This window comes from Carcharhinus amblyrhynchos, chromosome 2 (assembly GCF_965287045.1).
Source record: "Carcharhinus amblyrhynchos chromosome 2, sCarAmb.v2.hapA, whole genome shotgun sequence".
Classification (NCBI taxonomy): domain Eukaryota; kingdom Metazoa; phylum Chordata; class Chondrichthyes; order Carcharhiniformes; family Carcharhinidae; genus Carcharhinus; species Carcharhinus amblyrhynchos.
The window spans coordinates 20,684,544-20,704,182 of record NC_137325.1 but is presented as its reverse complement, the minus strand read 5'-3'; the positions used below and the strand labels follow the sequence as shown (position 1 = coordinate 20,704,182).

The window sequence follows — 19,639 nt, the reverse complement described above, 5'->3', positions numbered from 1 at the left end:
AGTATTTTTGAAGTTGTATTCACTGAAAGTAGTGCGATCACCCCTTGTTTATATCTCAATTCAAGACAAAGTGCCTCATTTTTTGATTCTTCCAGCATATCGTCTCTCCTCAAAGCTGTGTTTGTTTCTTTGATCAAAAAGCTGCAGTACATCCTGAACGTTGTAGTTATGTCAATGGTAGAAGGAAAAAATGTTTAAACCAGTGTGAGGGTGCCAAGCTAGTGAATGGTTTTGCCAGGTTAGTTAAGCTTTTTGAGTATTGTTGGGGTTGAACTTGTCCAGGTGAGTGAAGAGTATTCCATCACACTACCGGCCTGTATTTTGTAAGTGGCGGAGAACTTTGGAGACAAAAGCAAAATATTGCAACTGCTGCAAATCTGAATACAGAAAATGCTGAAAATACTTAACAAGTCAGGCAGTATCTGTGGAGAGAAAAATAGAATGACCATTTCATAACTAGTTGAGTTCAGTTTCTGGACAATTCTTACCACTGTGGGCAATTACCAAGCAGATCACATGGATTAAAAAAAATGATTGAATTAATAGCTGAGATCGATAATTTGATTTTAACGGGTCTCTTATTTGCTCCATTAACGTTTTCTTGTCATCTTTTATTGACAAGCATAAGGAGTAGCCTTGAACTGCGTTTGATCAAAACACCCGAGATGTATAGATCATAACAGAAGATCCAAAGCCATACAGTGCAACAAAGCCATGCAAAGACAAAGGGAAGAACTGCAATTGATCCTGTGCTGTACCGTCACCATCTTTGGACTGGCCAATTCCAATCAAAGAAACAAACATTTCAGAACCTTCTCCCCGAGCAGTTATCATTATTCAGAACTGTGTTCCATGGTTGGATTTCAGTTACTGCAGAAGGATTAGGACATGGGCTGAATTTTCCAGCCCTTCTCACTAGCGTGGTCTTCCTGTCCGGTTGAAGGCACCCCCTATGACAGGGCAGGTGAGCCATGCAAAACTCCATAGACATGGCCGGGAACAGAAGATTCCACCAGCAATCCCACCTCATGTACCAGATATATGGTGATGATTTGCCCCCTATACTACAATACAATTTTTGTATTTATGCAGTGCTTCTAACAGTCGCCATAATCTATGTCAATAACACTTGCTATTGGTTATCTTTGTCTTTAACTTCACCCTGTTATGCCCACAAAGAAAAGCACTACATCTCAGGAATGACAGTGGGCTTCATGCAGACAGTGTTACTCTATGCACAAGTAGTCTCTTCCCATTTGTAAACAAAGTAACCCAATGGATGATTGCCAGCATAGTATTTTTTATTCCAACTCTTTTTTTCAGTCAGGCAAATCAATAGTTAGACCATTAGACAATGGATATCTGTAACTTAAAAAGGCACATGTGCACACATGGGAACAATGAAACCTGTTAGCCTGTCAAAAGACAATGCAGCTGACTGCAAGTTTTAAAGTCATTTGCGGTATATAGGCACAACACATTAAAAATTGAAAAAAAAACTTGTAAACCAGTAATGGTGTAACTTGAAATTTTTATTGTACAATTTGCAAGTATGGAAATATTTAAATGATTCCAGATGTCTGTTTAAAATTGTAGTTTATTAATACAAAGGGTAGCAAATGTCAGAAGAGTTTATAAAACCTCCAATATGACACACTTTATAAAAGTGTGAAGAAAGATGGAAAACTTCCTAAAGTTTCAATCTGGCATCATGCAGTGCAATAACTGCTTTTTGTAAATTCTGCGTTTGAGATCCTTTATTTTAATTCCTGTTGTTTCTGGTCTCATCAGGTCACGCTACAAATGTTGGCATATAATCTGCTCGCATATTTTCAAATCAGGACTACCCTGAGTCAGCTGTTAGAAAGCCTACAAGAGCAGCCATGGAGGTCATTTCCCTTTGAACTTTTCTGCACCCGTGTAGGGAGACACTGAACCTCTGCTCAGCTGAGATCTCACAATCATTTCCAATCTTTATTGCAGATTTCAAAGACACCGCAGACACATAGGTTAACCAACCCTTCATTAAGGGACATTTTACAGCATTGGGAATCATACAAGTGGGCAGGGGTTGCTGGCGAATGTGTGAGAACAGAGAGAGAGAGGTATGATGTGGGCTGTTACCCAAATGGCAGGTCCCGTAGCTGGGAACAGTGCCAATGTGCAGATTCTCCGGCCTCCCAGCCACATGTTTCCCACCGGCGGGAGATGACTCATTGTTTGCTAGTGGTGGGATTCTCTGGTCCCACCACTGTCAATGGGAATTTCTACTGATGTCACCCCCACACCGACTGGAAACCCATGGGCGGGAGTGCACTGCCAGCAGGAATGGAGAATCCCACCCGTGTGAATGGCTGGAGAAATCCATCTGTGTGCTACATGTGAGCAAAATTTAAAGATCTGAAACAGGTAATAAACATCATCCTGGTAACATGCAACTGGGAACAAGGGATAATCACTTTAATTAAAGGATGATCTCATAAAATTCAGGATGCTTGGTCATCCTGTTGCCTAGGACCAGATGTAGGTTATTCTATTTATTCTCTCTGCCAGGGTACTATGCACAGCAAAGTGCCCTAGAGAGCAATGTCAAAATATTATATTTTAAAATGAGAGCAGCAGCAACAGTTCAACAGGTTAATTGTGTTCTCTGTGGTTTCTTAAACTTGCATTGAAGAAAAACTCTTGGAACACACAGACCTTCCTTCTTATTAACAGTTTCACGGAACACATATTCATTGAGCAACACCTCGTATCCAGCAGACGTCAGGAGTTGTGCCACATACTCTGGAATGAAAATATAGAAAACGTAAAAAAAAGGTTTTCCAATATGGTGGGAAATGAACAGTAACAGCACAGAAAGGACAATAATTTCTGAGATAATTGACATATCTATTATTGTATGCTTCACCTATAAAATACATGTCTTGCTACATAACAGATGTATTTAATTTTATGTCATAAAGAGATGATCGTCAAACTTAATAGAATGTAGAAGCAAAATACTACGAATGCTGGAAATCTGAACTAAAAACAAAGTAATGGAAATACTGAGCAGATTTGGCAGCATCTGTGGACAGCGAAATAGAGCTAATGTTTCGAGTCAAATAGGACTCTTCTTCAGAACTGAAAGAAGGTTAAAATATGATGGCTTTCATGTTGAAGTGTGGGGGAGGGGGAACAACAGGATAAATCTGGGATAGATTAGGTAGGGAAGCAGGGATTAAATAAAGATATCATGGAACAAAAGACTTAAGGGAGTGGTCCTGGTTATGGTAAAGTGTCCAGAATGATAGCAGAGTAATAAGCATCTCCATGAAAGCACAAAAAATAAAAACCTGCAATTGGCAAAAAAAAAACCTAGAATGTTAGTCCCTTTCTGAGAATTTTAGCCAGAGGAAAGGTCTGTTTCCGATCAGCCATAACGATCACTTTAGACACACCCTTACATTTACATGGTTTTTCTGATAATTAGCCAGACTGCTATTTTGGGAAAATTGCTAACTTCATCTCATTGCAAATGGAAATATATAAAAGTACAGAAAATATACTTTGAAACATTTGATACTTAAACATTTGATACTTTTAGTGGGGATGGATGTATGCTGTGGTAATTTGTTTTAGGGGTATTGGTTGAAGGATAAATATTGCCAGGACGGTGGTGAGAACTACTTCACTCTTCCTCAGAACTATTAACTTGCACCACATAAGACAACTGGGGCTTCTGTTTACCATCTCAGCTGCCCAGTTAGTCAAAGTTACAGTAATGACATCACAACTAGATTTGAGCGTGCTGAGAAATAGGTCATGATATCACTCAGGAATTGTACTGCTGTCTGCTAACCACTGATAAAGATGGACATTGCATTTTACTCAGAGTTAAGGAAGGGACTATCATACACGACAATGTTCTGCAAAAGGTACAATCAAGAGACAGAAGGAAAAAAATTCTAGCATGCAAAGGAAAAATGTTGTATGAGTATAAACATTTTCTTTTTTATAGGTGCTGCAAGAAGATTAATGTTTGTCCAGGTTCAGTTCTGTTCTATCTGCTCTGCTTGTAAATTCCTTTAATGTTGAAGAATAATCATAAAATATTATAAAGATATTGTTAAAGCAAAAAGAATGTTTGTCGGCACATACGGTGAGCCAAGCACTGATCTGAACTTTAGGTTTTTGAAATCTGGAGCAGTGTTGTTACTGGATTAAGCTGAAAGATGCACAATAAAGAACACACACGAGTCGTATTCAATTTGTTGAAGGAAGTGTGAGGTGGTCCACTTTGGTAGGAAGAATGGTAGGAAGGACTATTACTTACGTGGCGAAAAACTGCAGCAGGCGACGGTGCAGAGGGACCTCGGGGTCCTTGTGCATGAGTCGCAAAAACCCAGCTTGCAGGTGCAGCAGGTGGTCAGGAAGGCAAATGGGATGCTGGCCTTCATAGCGAGGGGGATTGAATATAAAAGTAGGGAGGTCTTGCTGCAGCTGTATAGGGCATTGGTGAGGCCGCAGCTGGAGTACTGTGTGCAGTTTTGGGCGCCGCACCTGCGCAAGGATATTTTGGCCCTGGAGGGAGTGCAGAGGAGGTTTACTAGGCTGATACCGGAGTTGAGGGGATTGAGCTATGAGGAGAGGCTGAATAAACTAGGCTTGTACTCGTTAGAGTTTAGAAGAATGAGGGGAGATCTCATTGAGACGTATAAGATGATGAATGGGATGGATAGGATAGAGGTGGAGAGACTCTTCCCACTCAAAAAAGACAGTAGGACTAGGGGGCACAGCCTCAAGATAAAGGGGAGGCGGTTTAGAACGGAGTTGAGGAGGAACTTCTTCACTCAAAGGGTGGTGAATCTCTGGAATTCTCTGCCCGTTGAAGTGGTGGAGGCTGCCTCGCTAAATATTTTTAAGAAGCGGGTTGATGGGTTCTTGATAAGAGAGGGGATTAAGGGTTATGGGGAGAGGGCGGGAAAGTGGAACTGAGCCACAACAGATCAGCCATGATCTTATTGAATGGCGGGGCAGGCTCGAAGGGCTAGATGGCCTACTCCTGCTCCTATTTCTTATGTTCTTATGTTCTTATGAATCGCAGATACCAACTAGTGCAAGAGAAGCTGGAAATTACTGTATTAATCTTACAGTCTTCAACTTAGAGGTATCATAGAAAAAGGAGACTGTATATACGGAGAAAAAATATTGGAGACTGGATTCTATGATTACCTCGAATAAAGGGAGAGTGCTAACAGTGGGACAGCTGAAAAAGAACAATAAAAAGAACAATAAAGGAATCTTGTATGAACACCAATGTCTAGAATATTGTAAGGAAGGATCTTGTAGAGAGGAAACATCAATGACTCTTTAGGAAAATTTGCACTGAAATACAATATCACAATGTAAGAGAAAAATAATAAAGAAAGCAGATGAGGTTAATTGTGCTGTGGCAATGGTGAAAAATAGTAGCTAATAAAAACAAACCTTGAGGCTGAACACAAGGGCCGGAACTCTCCTAGAATCGGAGCAGGGTGATGATCCGATAACAGACGACTTTGTTGACCTCAGGCGGGTATATCCAGTCTTGCCCAAGTAAGGCCGTAAAATCTCACTCATAGTGTGTAACAGAAACATTTAAGATTGTGCACCCAGAATTGGTGAAAATTAAATTACTTTGCTAAATTAAAGATGCTGGTGTGGATTTATTTCAACTCTAGTTTATTTAAGTAACTGTGAAAAACACTAAATAGTTTTTCAAAAGAAAAGCTTCAGCCTTGAAGTTATGGTTACAATGGTATCTGGTAAAAAATCAATGAACTGTTTGAAGCACTTTGCTTTAATTGGATTAGAGTTTAAAAACTGCTGTTGTTTTATACTGTTTAAAAATGCATGTTATTATTTTAAATCAATTTAAATCAATTTCAGAACATTATATTTGTTTGATGACACAAAGTGGCAACATAAGCAATGTAGATTGATGTTTAAAGCTAGTGTAAAATATTAATAAATTAAGTGGATGGATAAAACTGGCAATTGAATTTCAATGTAGGCAAATGTTAAGCCATTCACATTGGACTTGAAGAATAGAAGTGTACTTTCTAAATGGTGAAAAGCTAGAAACAATGTAGGTCCAAAAAAGTGCAAGTGTTTATGTACATAGCTAATTAATAGTGTGTTGATCAATTGGCTAGAGAAACAGCAATAAAAGGGACTCAATAGGAATCACTCACTTCACAACTATTGGCATCAGTGTGATCAAGACTGGCCATACCTGATCCTGATAATAACCAATGAGACTATACAGTTCACTATGGGAAGGATCTGCCTCCTCCTTTGCACCAAAAATGGAGTCATTTGTCCAACATGCAAAGCTTTTGCACTGTAAGGACGGCCCCAAGATCATGTGAGCCATTCCTCACTGTACATGCATCAAATGGCAAGGGGGAGATGGCGGGTCATGGATTTGTTTCCCAAGTTATGGAAATATTGCACAATTATTACAGGGGGCCAACAATGGACTACGATATTCGGTATCACCTTGCCTTCAATCTCGTTTGTGTCAAAATGAGTCCGACCCGTGCAAAGTGAAAGGTTTCAATGGATTTCTCCAAAATAAATAACGATTCACGGACAACTTTGCCGAGAGCAAAAAAAAAGCATGGAGCTGGTATAAGTTTAGCCTAGACATTATCTGGTGGATAAAACCATTTCCAGCCCATAAAAATGTTGCCATCACGGCTAAGATTTGATGGGTCCAAATGTTTACCCGATGGGAGTTTTTCCAAAAAATATATTCAGATATAATGGCTCACATTTTATAGCAAAAGTACTGCAACACCTGTGATGCCGAATCAGCGTGGAATAGCATTTCCACATTCCCCACCACCTACAGTTTAATGGCATAATGGAATGCTTTAATCTAAAGACAGGGCTAAAGAAATCTGTCACAGGGGAAGTTATGATTTGGTTAAGACCAACTGTTGATTGGATTACTGCTTTGCCAGATGTTTTGATAGCCAGTCAGACCATATCAGACAGTTTTATGGGTCACAAGTAATTTGAACTCACCACAGACTGACAGAATTAAATTGCGCTTTCAAATGGCATTTGCTTAACAATAACCTGCCAACTTATGCTCAGTTTGGGTTCTGCCATGGTCATCCTCAATACAGCCTTAGTTTGAACATGGACAAAAGAGCTAAATTCCAGGGGAAGTGAGTGTGACTACCATTGATATCAAGGCAGGATTTGACCAAGTATGGCATCAGGAAGCCCTTGCATAACTGGAGTCAATGGTTACTGGGGGAAAACCCTACTTTGGTTGGAGTCATACCAAGCACTAAGATAGTTTGTAATGAATCAATGATCTTAGTTCCAGGACATCACTGAAGGAGTTCTTCAGGGTGGTATCCTAGGCCCAAACATCTTTAGCTGCTTCATCACTGACCTTCCTTCCATCAGAAGGTCAGAAATGGGGATGTTCGCTAATGACTGAAAAATGTTCAGCATCCATTTGTGACTTCTCAGATACTGAGGTAGTCCTTGCCCAAATGCAGCAAAGCCTGGACAATATCCAGGTTTGAGCTGACAAATGACAAGTAATATTCATGCCACACATGTGCCAGGCAAAGACTACCTCCAATAAGTAAGAAACTAACTATCACCCCATGACATTCAATGCCATTACAATCACTGAATCTTCCACTATCAACACCCAGAGCATTACCATTGACCAGAGATTGAACTGGGCCAGTAATATAAAAACTATGGCTATAACGGCAGGTCAGAGACTAGGAATCCTGTAGCAAATAACTCACCACCTGACTCCCTAAAGCCTGTCCAGAATCTACAAGTCAGGAGTGTGATGGAATACTCTCCAACTGCCTAGATGAGTGCAGCTCCAACAACACTGAAGAAACTTGACATCATTCAGGACATTGCAGCTCACTTGTTTGCCACCCTTTCACAAACATTCACCCCCTCCACCACCAATGAACAGTGGCAGCAGTGTGTACCATCTACAAGGCACCAAGGTTCCTTAGGCAGGCACTCTGACACCCATGACTAGTACCATCTAGAACGGTGTTTTTCTGGTTGGCGATTAGTGACTAGTGGTGTGCCTCAAGGATCAGTGTTGGGATTGCAATTATTTACAATTTACATAGATGATTTGAAGTTGAGGACCAAAGGTAGTGTGCCAAAATTCGCAGATGACACTAAGGTGAGTGGCACAGTAAACTGTGCAAAGGACACTGAAAGTCTATAAAGGGATATAGTCTATAAAGGGAATAGAAACTGGGAGGTTGTTTCCAATGGCAGGTGAAACTAGAACTAGGGGGCATGGCCTCCACTAACTTCAATAAAGAAAAATATTTAAGAAATATACGAGTAGAGTTTCATATAAACAAGTATTTTCCAAGCAAGTATAGTACTACTTATAACTAACATAACCAGCTGATAATCTTTTGGAAGTAGAAAAAAAAGTTTTAAATAACAAATCTCACCATCAGAAAAGAAGAAAGATCTTGTTCCGTCTTGACGAACGTAAAAATTAGGGCCAAGTTTGTGGCCACTTTTAAATCGGAGCATGGCATGATCATACAGTCCGTAATCTCTGAATAAGATGTATCCACCAGGTTTCAGTACCTTCCACAGTCACACAAGAATCAAAGTCACAGTTAGATCATTTGCGATGATGCACTACCAACTGAACAAAGTGGGCCTACAGGAATAATTTACTTGTATTAGCTTAGTGGGTCACATTCTCAGTGAATTAATAAAAGGCAACACCACTAGCCCAGAAGATACAAAATGCATAAATCTTTATAAGTGAGACTATATTCATAGAAACAAAATATTCAATTATCTCTTTTTTAAATTTTTCTCCATCAACAAGATAACATTTGATATTTAGTAACATCAGTGCTAAATGACTGGGTTCTTCAAAGCTCAATTAACAAAAACTTGCACAGGTACTATGTTCAATTATGTTTAAATTATAAAATGTACAATTTTCCGAGAGGAGATGGCAACATAACATGTACAACAGATATATAATTTACTTTCATTTCAAGGTCATCACTTCTACAGAAAATGTTTGTCAAATTCTTTTGAATCTTCCCCATTTACATCACTATGAATATGATGGCAGCATGTGTACCATTAAAATACAAACCTTACGAATGTTTTCTAACGCCAGCTGCATCTTGTCAGGATGAATGGCAGAAAGCATGAAGATCATTGTTACAACATCCACGGAGTCTGCTGGCACATTTTCCAGTAAATCATCTTTTGTCAGATCACATTGAAAGACCTTACATCGTTCAACTTTATACAAACGGTTTTGCTTTAAAAAAAGAAACAAGCAGAGGAATGGATGAGAAGGAATCTGTACAGGAGGCTGAGTGATTAGTTTTAACATGTTATTGTTTTTTAAGCTATTTCCATTCATGTCTGAAACAACTGACTGGATTATGTGGGGAATTTGAAGAAGTTGCAATACAAGCACATAATACAGCTCGAGTATCCTTTTTACCTGTACATCCAAAAACGAAACGCATCCAAAAGCTGAATATCTTTTTGAATGAACCCCAACCAAGTCAACATGGACTTCAGCAGCCTCTTGTGCAGGAAGTCTAACTTTTGGCCTTCCAAGTGTGATTTTTATGGTTATTTAGTGCTTTTATTCAACCTTGTCAAAAAGACCATCAGCTACCTTTATGGGTGACAATGAGAAGGTAAAGGAAGCATAATTCATTATCAATTGCTAATGAAGTTGCTGCAGAAACTTGACTGTGATGTGTCTGTGAGGCAACTGAGTGAGGAGTTGGGATGGGTAGCATCACCATGTATGATTTAAGGTAGCAGAAAGACTAAGGACATGATCTTACCAGCCGTTCATGCCATGCTTCAGCGAGGTCAGAGAATTTAGCACTGCAGTGGGATGAGAAAATCCCACTGGTGTGAACGGTGGTAACATTCCAGGCCAACTGTTTAAATTGTACATTGAAAAGAATTCACAAAAGTTAATAATAGAGAAAATTTGCATTGGTCGAAAAACTACGAACATGATAGTCTTGTGATGATGGAGTGGATTTGACACCGCAGGAGTAAAAGGTTTTTGCTGACTTGTCCAGTGATCATGCAGCAAGTTCTACCAGCAAGGGCTGAGGCTTGAAGTGCATGTGATTACATGACAGATTGGTTGGAGAAATTCAAGAAGGGTCGTTGTATCAAGTTTTTGAAAGTGTACGGCGATAAAGCACCTTCAGACATAACACAACTGAAAAAAATATTGGGATTACTATACTAATTTCAGACCAAAACCTTTCACCTGAATGTATTTACAATGTTGATGAAATAAGTCTACACTGGCGATATGTCCCTTAGAAAATGCTAGCAACGGCTGAGCAGAGTACATTAACAGGTGTTAAGGATGCCAATAATATGTTGACCATCTTTGGCTGTGCCAATGCAGCTGGCACACACAAATGTAAATTAGTTGTAAACAGGAAGAACAAATGTCCCGGGTGCTTCAAGGATGTTCAAACATTACCTGTTTGCCACTACGTCAATAAGAGTGCCTGGATAACAAGGGACATGGTTTCTGATTGGTTTCACAACCACTTTAAAACTCCTTCTTGAATATATAGACTCCTTCATGATGCAAACAGGGGTTTGGGGATGAAAGGTTTCCAAAAGGAGTTTACAGTTAAGAATGCCATCTACATAGCTACTAATTCTAATTACTATTCTATTCTAGTGCCTTGTTGATAAAAAAAACAACTTGACCAACAGCTGGCACAACCTATGGCCCACAAAAATGTTCCCTGATGATGGTAATATTGTAAGATGTCTCACAACATCAGGTTAAAGTCCAACAGGTTTATTTGGTAGCAAACACGAAGTGGCGTTTGCTAACAAATAAACCTGTTGGACTTTAACCTGGTGTTGTGGGGCTTCTTACTGTGTTTACCCCAGTCCAACGCCAGCATCTGGAAATGATGATAATATTGACAAAGACTTGAAGGATTTTGTGTGGACAAGGAACGGAAGATGGTAAACCAGCTCCTTTAGCATGTAAAAGATATAGCATTGAAATGTGCAAATATGTTGGACGGTGAGGAAATGTTGAGCATTAACATTGATACCCCAATCATGCATTCTTTGACTGACAGGCAGATTGTAAAAATGGTATAATGACCAGATCAACTTATAATAGTGCCACAGGTTGATAGATCCGCTCAAATAACATGCATTTACAAGTGAGCAAAAAATGTAAGCTTCCAAAATAAAAGACAAACTTATCAAACAAAAACCAATGTTGATGAGGCTTTTGAAGCTAGAAGAACTATTCAAGAAGACCTGCTCAACAGAGTACACTGACTCAGAACCCTTTCCTACAAGTTCCTTAATCATGATTTAATTAATGCAGTCATCATTCGAATCCATCTTACTTTGTGCAGGGATAACACCAAGGCTATTGTGTGAGTACTCAAAATTTTTTAAATCAAGCTAAGAATGCAAGGCAATTTTATATTATAGGTGTAACAAGCAATAATAGGGAAAAAGTAGAGGGTGCGGGGTGGTCAGTGAGAAATAATTTAGTATTTGTAATGATAACTAGCCTAGGCTTAGACTATAGTGATGCAAGGAGACCTAGGCCTACTGTATACATGGTAGGCATATCAAATCCTAAAAGCGAAAATGAATACTGAAACACAGAAACATAGAAAATAGGAGCAAGAGGCCATTTATCCCTTTGAACCTGCTCCACCATTCATCATGATTATGGCTGAACCCAATAGCCTAATCTTGCTTTCTCCCCATAACCTTTAATCCCATTTGCCCCAAGTGCTATATCTAGCTACCTCTTGAAACGCAACCCATGGGTTTTGGATAAAGGATGCTTGACCTGTATCACTTAAGTGACTGTAAAGACCTTTAAACCTCCTGCATGAAAGGTGTTTTAACATTCATATCAATGGCATTGAAAATCTGGCCGTATCATTTATTTTCTGTGCAAATTTACTGTATCTCTAGTGTACATTTACTAGCGGTTCCACCTTGAAAGATTTCAGCACAAAAAGGTTTAAAAAAAATCAAGAAAATGATCAAAAACAATTATAAACATGTTGCAAATACCTTCACAAATTCTATGGCCCGGGGCGAGAAGTCACAAGCATAAATGAAGATATTCAGATCATCCTCTAAAAGAGGGAACAAACAGTTACCAACCCCACAGCCAGCTTCCAACAGAATCAGTTTCTGATTTTCAAACTGCATGGAGAGAAAAAAACAAACAATATTAAGAATAATTTGCATTTTTATACAACCTTTCATAAAACAAAGTAATCCACAGAGCTTCATGTAAGAAAAAGTGGACACGCCCAGCAGTATTAGAAGAGATAACCAAGAGAGGCAGGTCAGGGAAATAGGTAGAAAAGTGAAGAGGATTTGGGTGGAAGTTCAGACAGTAAGATTCAAGGGTTTGTCAGCAATGAATAAGTGACAAGGGGAGAACATCAGAGGGCATGAGGTAGAATGCAAAGTGGGAGGGAAGGGTGGAGTGAGGCTGAGAGTAATTTTTATACCTGATTTCGAATTTAGTATGCCAGGGACCGGGAGCTAGCACAGGTCAGCAAGTAAGGGGTGATGAACAAGTGGAACTCAATGCAGGAAAGGATATAGAAAATGGAGTTGTGGATGAGCTACACACTGTTAGGTAGAACATTATGGACTTAAATCTTTTAGTCATAATAGCATCAACCAGGTTTTCAGTGGCAGTAGATGGCAGAGACTGGCAATGCTCTTGGGATAGAAGTAAGCAGACTTGATGGTGGATACAGTATAGAGTTTGAAGAATAACAAAATGGCAGAACAATGAGCTTGTGCACTATTTAAGTGAGTGGGTGACAGGATAATGTGATTGCAGCCAAGGGTGCGGACTTTGTGGCAGAAGTCCCATAAGATGGATTCTATTTTCTCAATGCAGGTTCATTGGTAAGAATTCTGGTACAAGATACTGTTGCAAATAATGGTGGTGGAGAGGTAAAGCTAAATGGTGGTCATGTATATGTTGAAACTGGCTTCATGCCTATGGATAATCTTTTTGGTGGTAGCATATACACAAGGGAAAAAAGGTGAAATCAAAAGTAGGACCTCCAAATAAGGTGAAGGTGACAATGAGGGTGAGGAGCAAAAAGAAATCATTGCTGCAGATGAGTTAGCTATAATGAGACAGACAGGAAGAGTACCAAGTGGAGCAGCTTTCTGGAGGGATAAAGAAATTGAAGTATATGAAATGGCTGGTCACATTTGCACTCCCCAGTAATTTTCTGAAATCCAATATGTTCTCTGCAAGTTTGTACTGGACTTGCCTATTGCTGAAATAGCAGCCCGATAATTCAAGTTTGGATTTTCTTTACTCCACATCACTTACTTCTCTACATGCTTTCAGCTCTTCAAACTCCCTGGTTGTCCAATGTCTATCTTTGAAGAAGTTGGTGCTGTTCCTTTTGTAAAATAAATCCCAGTTCTTCTGTGCATCTATTTCGAGTTTTTGTTGTTTAAAATCCGACACTAAGCTCCGATCATTTATGAGTTTTTCTGCTTCTTCAGGGGTGAGGATTCTTTCCCTGGCCCCTCTGACTTGAAAAGGCACTTCTGATTTGGAGGGTACTACAGTTACAACGTTATTGCTTAAAGAGCAATTGTTCATCCCTTCTGTTCCGCATGTTTGGGCAGCATAAGAATCAGGTGGTTCCATGTCATCTCCCATGTTTGCAATATTCCAGATGTCCTTAATGCAAGAGAAAAACAAACTTTAGACTGCTGTTTAAAACTCAAAATAGTACAACACAATCAAAGGTGTCATCTCTGCATTCAAAGATGATATAGGATGATCTACTTTTCAAAAGTGGGTAAATATATGTAATGAAATTTTTGTGGAATGAATACTGTGCATCTTTTTATTGTATATCAGAGACAGACAATTATTAGACTGTTTTTGCAAGTGGGAGCCAGAAATCAGTCCATGTATCCCAAGAGTGCTAGATATTTGTGCCGCAACACACTATCATTTAACAATGCCTGCAGATCGCTGTTTTTTGTCAAACAACTCCAGTTACCAGTCCATGTATCTCAAAGAGCCCCAGTTACCAGGTTATGTATCTTGAAGGTTTCCAATTACTGGTCTGTGTATCTCAGACGGCTCCAATTTCCAGTCCATGTATCTTGTAAAGAGTTGATTACCAGAGGAGCGTGCAGAATCACAGAATGATAATATATAATGAGGCCATTCAGCCAGTCATGTCAATGCAAGGGCAAGTCAGCATGTTCCTGGTACCCTCTTTTCACCACAAATTTTCCCACTGTAGGTGCTTGTGCAAATCTCTTGCAAAAGCCATGATTGGAACTACTTCAAGCACTCTCAAGCAGTGATTCACTGATCCATTCATTACTTAAAAGGTCTTCCTCAACTCACCTTTGGTTCTTTTGCTAATAGCATTCAGTGCTACCCCTGCGATCAATGCAAACAGTTTCTCTGAATCTATTCAGTCATAAGAACATAAGAAATAGGAGCAGGAGTAGGCCATCCAGCCCTTCGAGCCTGCCCCGCCATTCAATAAGATCATGGCTGATCTGTCGTGTCTCAGTTCCACCTTCCCGCCCTCTCATAGAATCCCTACAGTGCAGAATAACCCTTAATCCCCTTGCCTATCAAAAACCTATCAACCCGCGTCTTAAATATATTTAGCGAGGCAGCCTCCACCACTTCAACGGGCAGAGAATTCCAGAGATTCACCACCCTTTGAGTGAAGAAGTTCCTCCTCAACTCCGTTCTAAACTGCCCCCCCTTTATCTTGAGGCTGTGCCCTCTAGTCCTACTGTCCTTTCTGAGCGGGAAGAGCCTCTCCACCTCTATCCTATCCATCCCATTCATCATCTTGTACGTCTCAATGAGATCTCCCCTCATTCTTCTAAACTCTAACGAGTACAAGCCTAGTTTATTCAGCCTCTCCTCATAGTTCAACCCCCTCAGCTCCGGTATCAGCCTAGTAAACCTCCTCTGCACTCCCTCCAAGGCCAAAATATCCTTGCGTAAGTACGACGACCAAAACTGCACACAGTACTCCAGTTGCGGCCTCACCAGTGCCCTGTACAGTTGCAGCAAGACCTCCCTACTTTTATATTCAATCCCCCTCGCTATGAAGGCCAGCATCCCATTCACCTTCCTGACCACCTGCTGCACCTGCAGGCTGGGTTTTTGCGACTCATGCACAAGGTCCCTCTGCACCGTCGCATGCTGCAGTTTTTCGCCATGTAAGTAATAGTCCTTACTACCATTATTCCTACCAAAGTGGACAACTTCACACTTGCCAACATTAAATTCCATTTGCCAGTTCCTGGCCCATTCGCCCAGCCTATCTAGATCGTTCTGCAGACTTTCCACACCTTCCGCACAATTTGCCGTTCCACCAATCTTGGTGTCATCAGCAAATTTCGACACCATACACTCGGTTCCCTCCTCCAGATCATCTATATAAATGGTAAATAGCTGAGGCCCCAGCACCGACCCCTGGGGCACTCCACTAGTCACCAACCGCCAATCCGAATAGCACCCATTGACCCCCACCCTCTGCCTCTTATTTGACAGCCAATCCCCTATCCACGCTAACACCCTACCCCCAACTCCATGCCCCCTGACCTTCTGTAATAACCTCTTGTGCAGCACCTTATCAAACGCCTTCTGAAAATCAAGAAACACCACATCCACCGGCTCTCCTCTATCCACCGCCCTAGACACATCCTCATAGAGCTCCAATAAATTTGTCAGACACGACTTCCCCTTAACGAAACTGTGCTGCGTCTGCTCTATCAAACAATTCTCCTCAAGATGCCTCGCTATTCTCTCCTTGATCACGGATTCTAACATTTTACCTACAACAGACGTTAAACTAACCGGCCTATAATTCCCTGCCTTTTGCCTGACACCTTTCTTAAACAACGGCGTAACATTAGCCATTTTCCAATCTTCCAGCACTTCCCCGGAATCCAGCGACGTTTGGAAAATAATCAACAAGGCATCCACTATCACCTCCGCCATTTCTTTCAGAACCCTTGGATGCATTCCATCCGGTCCTGGGGACTTGTCCACAATCAGTCCCTCCAGTCTTTCGAGCACTGCCTCTCTAGTATCAATAATGTCAGTCTGAGCTCCTAAGATTCTTAATATCTCTAGCAATTCTCCACTCTTCCCTTTTCTGAAGAAACCAAGCCCAGCTTCTGCAATCTATCCACATAACTGAAATCCCTCAATATTGAATCATTCTTTTCTCCACACCTTTGCCAAAGCATTCCTCCTAAAGTGTGGTGCCCAGAATGGAAGAAAATAGTTTAGCTGAGGCTGAACCAGTGTTTTATAAAGGTTCATCATAACTTCCTTGCTTTTATACTCTATGCCTCTGTTTATAAAACCCAGGATTAGGTTACAAGGGGACATAGATAGGTTGTGTGAGTGGACAAAATCTGGCAAATGGAGTATAAAGCGGGAAAATGTGAAATAATCCATTTTGGGAGGAAGAATTAAAAAAAAAAGCTTATTATCTAAATAGCGAGAGATTACAGAGCTCTCAGGCTACAGGGGATCTGGATGTCCTAGTGCATGAATCATAAAAGGCTGATACGCAGGTACAGCAAATAATTAGGAAAGCTAACAGAATTTTATAATTTGTGAGGCGAATTGATTACAAAAACAGGGAGATAATGCTTCAGTTGTACAGGTGAGACCACATCTTAAGGAAAGATTGAAATGGGTTAGAAGCAGTTCACAGGTTTTTTTAGACTAATTGCAGGAACGGGTGGGTTTTCTTACCAGAAAGCGCTTTAGAGGTTAGGTTTGTGTCAACTGGAATTTAGAAGAGTAAGATGTGTTTTGATTGCAACCTGAGGGGTATTGACAAGTGTGGATGTTTCCTAATGTTTGAGAATCCAGTAGTAGGGATCACTGTTTAAAAATAACAGGTTGCTCACTTAAGACAGAGATGAGGAGAATTATTTTCTCTCAGAGGATCACGAGTATCTGGAACTCTCTTCCTCAAAAGACAGTGGAAACAGAGGCTGGAATCTTATCACTGTTCACACCAGCGGCATTTTCCCATCCCACTGCGGTGAATGGAGATTTGGCTGGCTGCCAAATTCTCTGACTTAGCTGCAGCGGGAGTGTGACATAAACGGTTGAATCCCAAGTCTTTATCAACTCTGAAGGAAAGTCATGCAAACTCTAATGTTGGATCTGTTCTCTCTCCACAGATGCTCTCAGACTTGCTGAGATTTTCCAGCATTTTCTATATTTTCTCTAAAAGAGTAAATCGACTCGTGTTTCCAGCACTTTCTGTTTTTAATTACGACTACCACAGTTCTTATACCTCTCTCTAATTTTCCTGTTATCTTATAGAGAATCACTTATCAATCCAAGTACCTCGGAGATTGCCAGTTAGCAATGTAACTACTGGTGGCAACCTAGGTGGGCCTTGAGCTATCTAAGTGTTGGGATACCATGGTGGCAGAGTGATTAGCACAGCTGCCTCACAGTGCCAGGGATTTGATTCCTAGTTTGAGTCACTGTGCGCAGTTAATATGTTCTCCCCGTGTCTGCATGGGTTTCCTCCATGTGCTCTGGTTTCCTTCCACAGTCTGAAAGACATGCTGGTTAGGTGCACTGGCCATGCTAAATTCTCCCTCAGTGTACCCAAACAGGTGTTGGAGTGTGGTGACTAGGGGATTTTCACAGTGACTCCCCCCCGCCGCCATTAACTCCTTTACTGATACATTGATAATTATTTTGGTGCTGCTTCATGCTCTCGTCTGGACCTGGAAAACTTCTTCAACTTCATTTCCAGTTTCCACCCCTCCATCACCTTCACCTGCTCCATCTCAGACACTTCCTTTTCCTTCCTTGATGTTTCTAAGTCCATTTCCGGCAATAGATTATCTACCATTATCTAATTCAAGCCCACTGACTTGCATAGCTATTTGGACTACAGCTCTTCACACCCTACATCCTGTAAGGACTCCATCCCCTTCTCTCAGCTCTTCTGCATTTGTTCCGATGATCCTACTTTCCAAAGTGATGCTTCTAACATGTGCTCCTTTTTGCTCAACGGTGGTTTCCCACCTACAGTTGTTGACAGGGCCCTCAACACTATGCGATCCTTCTCCCGCGCCATGACCCTCATCCCCTCCTCTCCCTCCCAGAACAAAGACAGAGTCCCCCTTGTTTTCACATTTCACCCCACTAGCCTCCACGTGCAAAGCATAATCCTCTGCCATTTTCGCCAACTCCAGCTTGATGCCACCACCAAACACATCTTTCCTTCACTCCCTCTGTCAGCATTCCGCAGAGACCATTTCCTCTGGAATAACCTAGTCCACACCAGCATTATACCTAACACCTCACCCATCACTCATGCAACTGAATAAGGTGTAACATCTGCCCCTTTCATGCTTACCATCCAAAGTCCAAAACACTAATTCCAAGTTAAACAGCGTTTCACTTGCACCTGTTTCAATTTGGTCACTGCATTCACTGCTCCCAACGTGGTCTCCTCTATATCGGAGACACCAAACATAGACTGAGTGATCACTTTGCTAATCACCTTTGGTCTGTGCACAATCAGGACCCTGACCTTCTAGTTGCTTGCCATTTTAACACACGATCCTGCTCCCATGCTTAGATGTCTGCTCCTGGCTTGCTGTAATGTTCCAGTGAAGCTCAATGCAACCTGGAGGAACTGCAACTCATTTTCCGGCTAGGCACATTCCAGCCTCAACATCGAATTCAACAACTTCAGATGATTAACTCTAACCCAACTTGACCCCTTTGCTTTCTTTTTTTTTAGCTATTCTCCACCTTTTATTTCTTAGTCTTTATTTTTCATTCCCCCTATTTTACCCCCTTTTCCCTCTTTTTCTCAATTTTACCTCCGTCCCCCCACATCTCCTGTCAGATGATGTAATGAAATCAGAGGATAAATCAGTTTACCCTCTGATTTCAGCTCCTCTGCCATTTGGCCATTCCCACCTCCATTCTCTCTCTGGACGGCCATTAGCAGCCTTTCCCCTTGTTTCTGTGGCTGCGGCTCATCTTTCATCCCCTCACCCTACAGCGTGAATACCTTCCACTTTCTATGCCTTCTAACTTTGACAACATCTGGACTCGAAATATCAGCTCTTTTCTCTCCTTGCAGCTACTGCCAGACCTGTTAATAGTTTCCAGCATTTTCTCTTTTGATTTTCACAGTAATTTCAACGTAAGCCTGCTTGTGACACTAATAAACTTTTAAAAAAAAGCACCTATGGCCAGCTAGATGGACCTGAAACCGTCTAGGTGCTAAAAGGGCGCTGAGTGAAAACACGTTGTTGTTGTTATGCGCGCTAAGGACACCCGGAAAGAAAACCATCTGCAAAATAAACACAAAACACTAAAGATTCAAACCTTGAAGCCCGAATATTTCTTACCGCACAAATGTGGTCTCTGGGGAGCAGCCACAGGATGGAATCAGGATGCGCGCCGCATCCTCAGCCCCGACAGCGCGTTCACATGCCTCCTGGCCCGCCGACAACGCGCACGCCGCCGAGTCCAAGTCAG

General features: G+C 41.1%; 1 protein-coding gene across 1 annotated transcript; it reads right to left on the bottom strand.

Moving 5' to 3' along the window:
* Positions 1-1,674: 1,674 nt before the first annotated feature.
* mettl6 (methyltransferase 6, methylcytidine) lies at positions 1,675-19,604 on the bottom strand. The gene is made up of 6 exons (XM_080215571.1): positions 19,510-19,604; positions 13,430-13,789; positions 12,133-12,267; positions 9,164-9,334; positions 8,493-8,634; positions 1,675-2,787 (listed from the first exon to the last, which is right to left on the bottom strand). Exons 2-6 carry the CDS (start codon positions 13,766-13,768, stop codon positions 2,630-2,632), a joined length of 945 nt encoding a protein of 314 aa, XP_080071697.1. The 5' UTR covers positions 13,769-13,789; positions 19,510-19,604; the 3' UTR covers positions 1,675-2,629.
* Between the last annotated feature and the right edge of the window lie 35 nt (positions 19,605-19,639).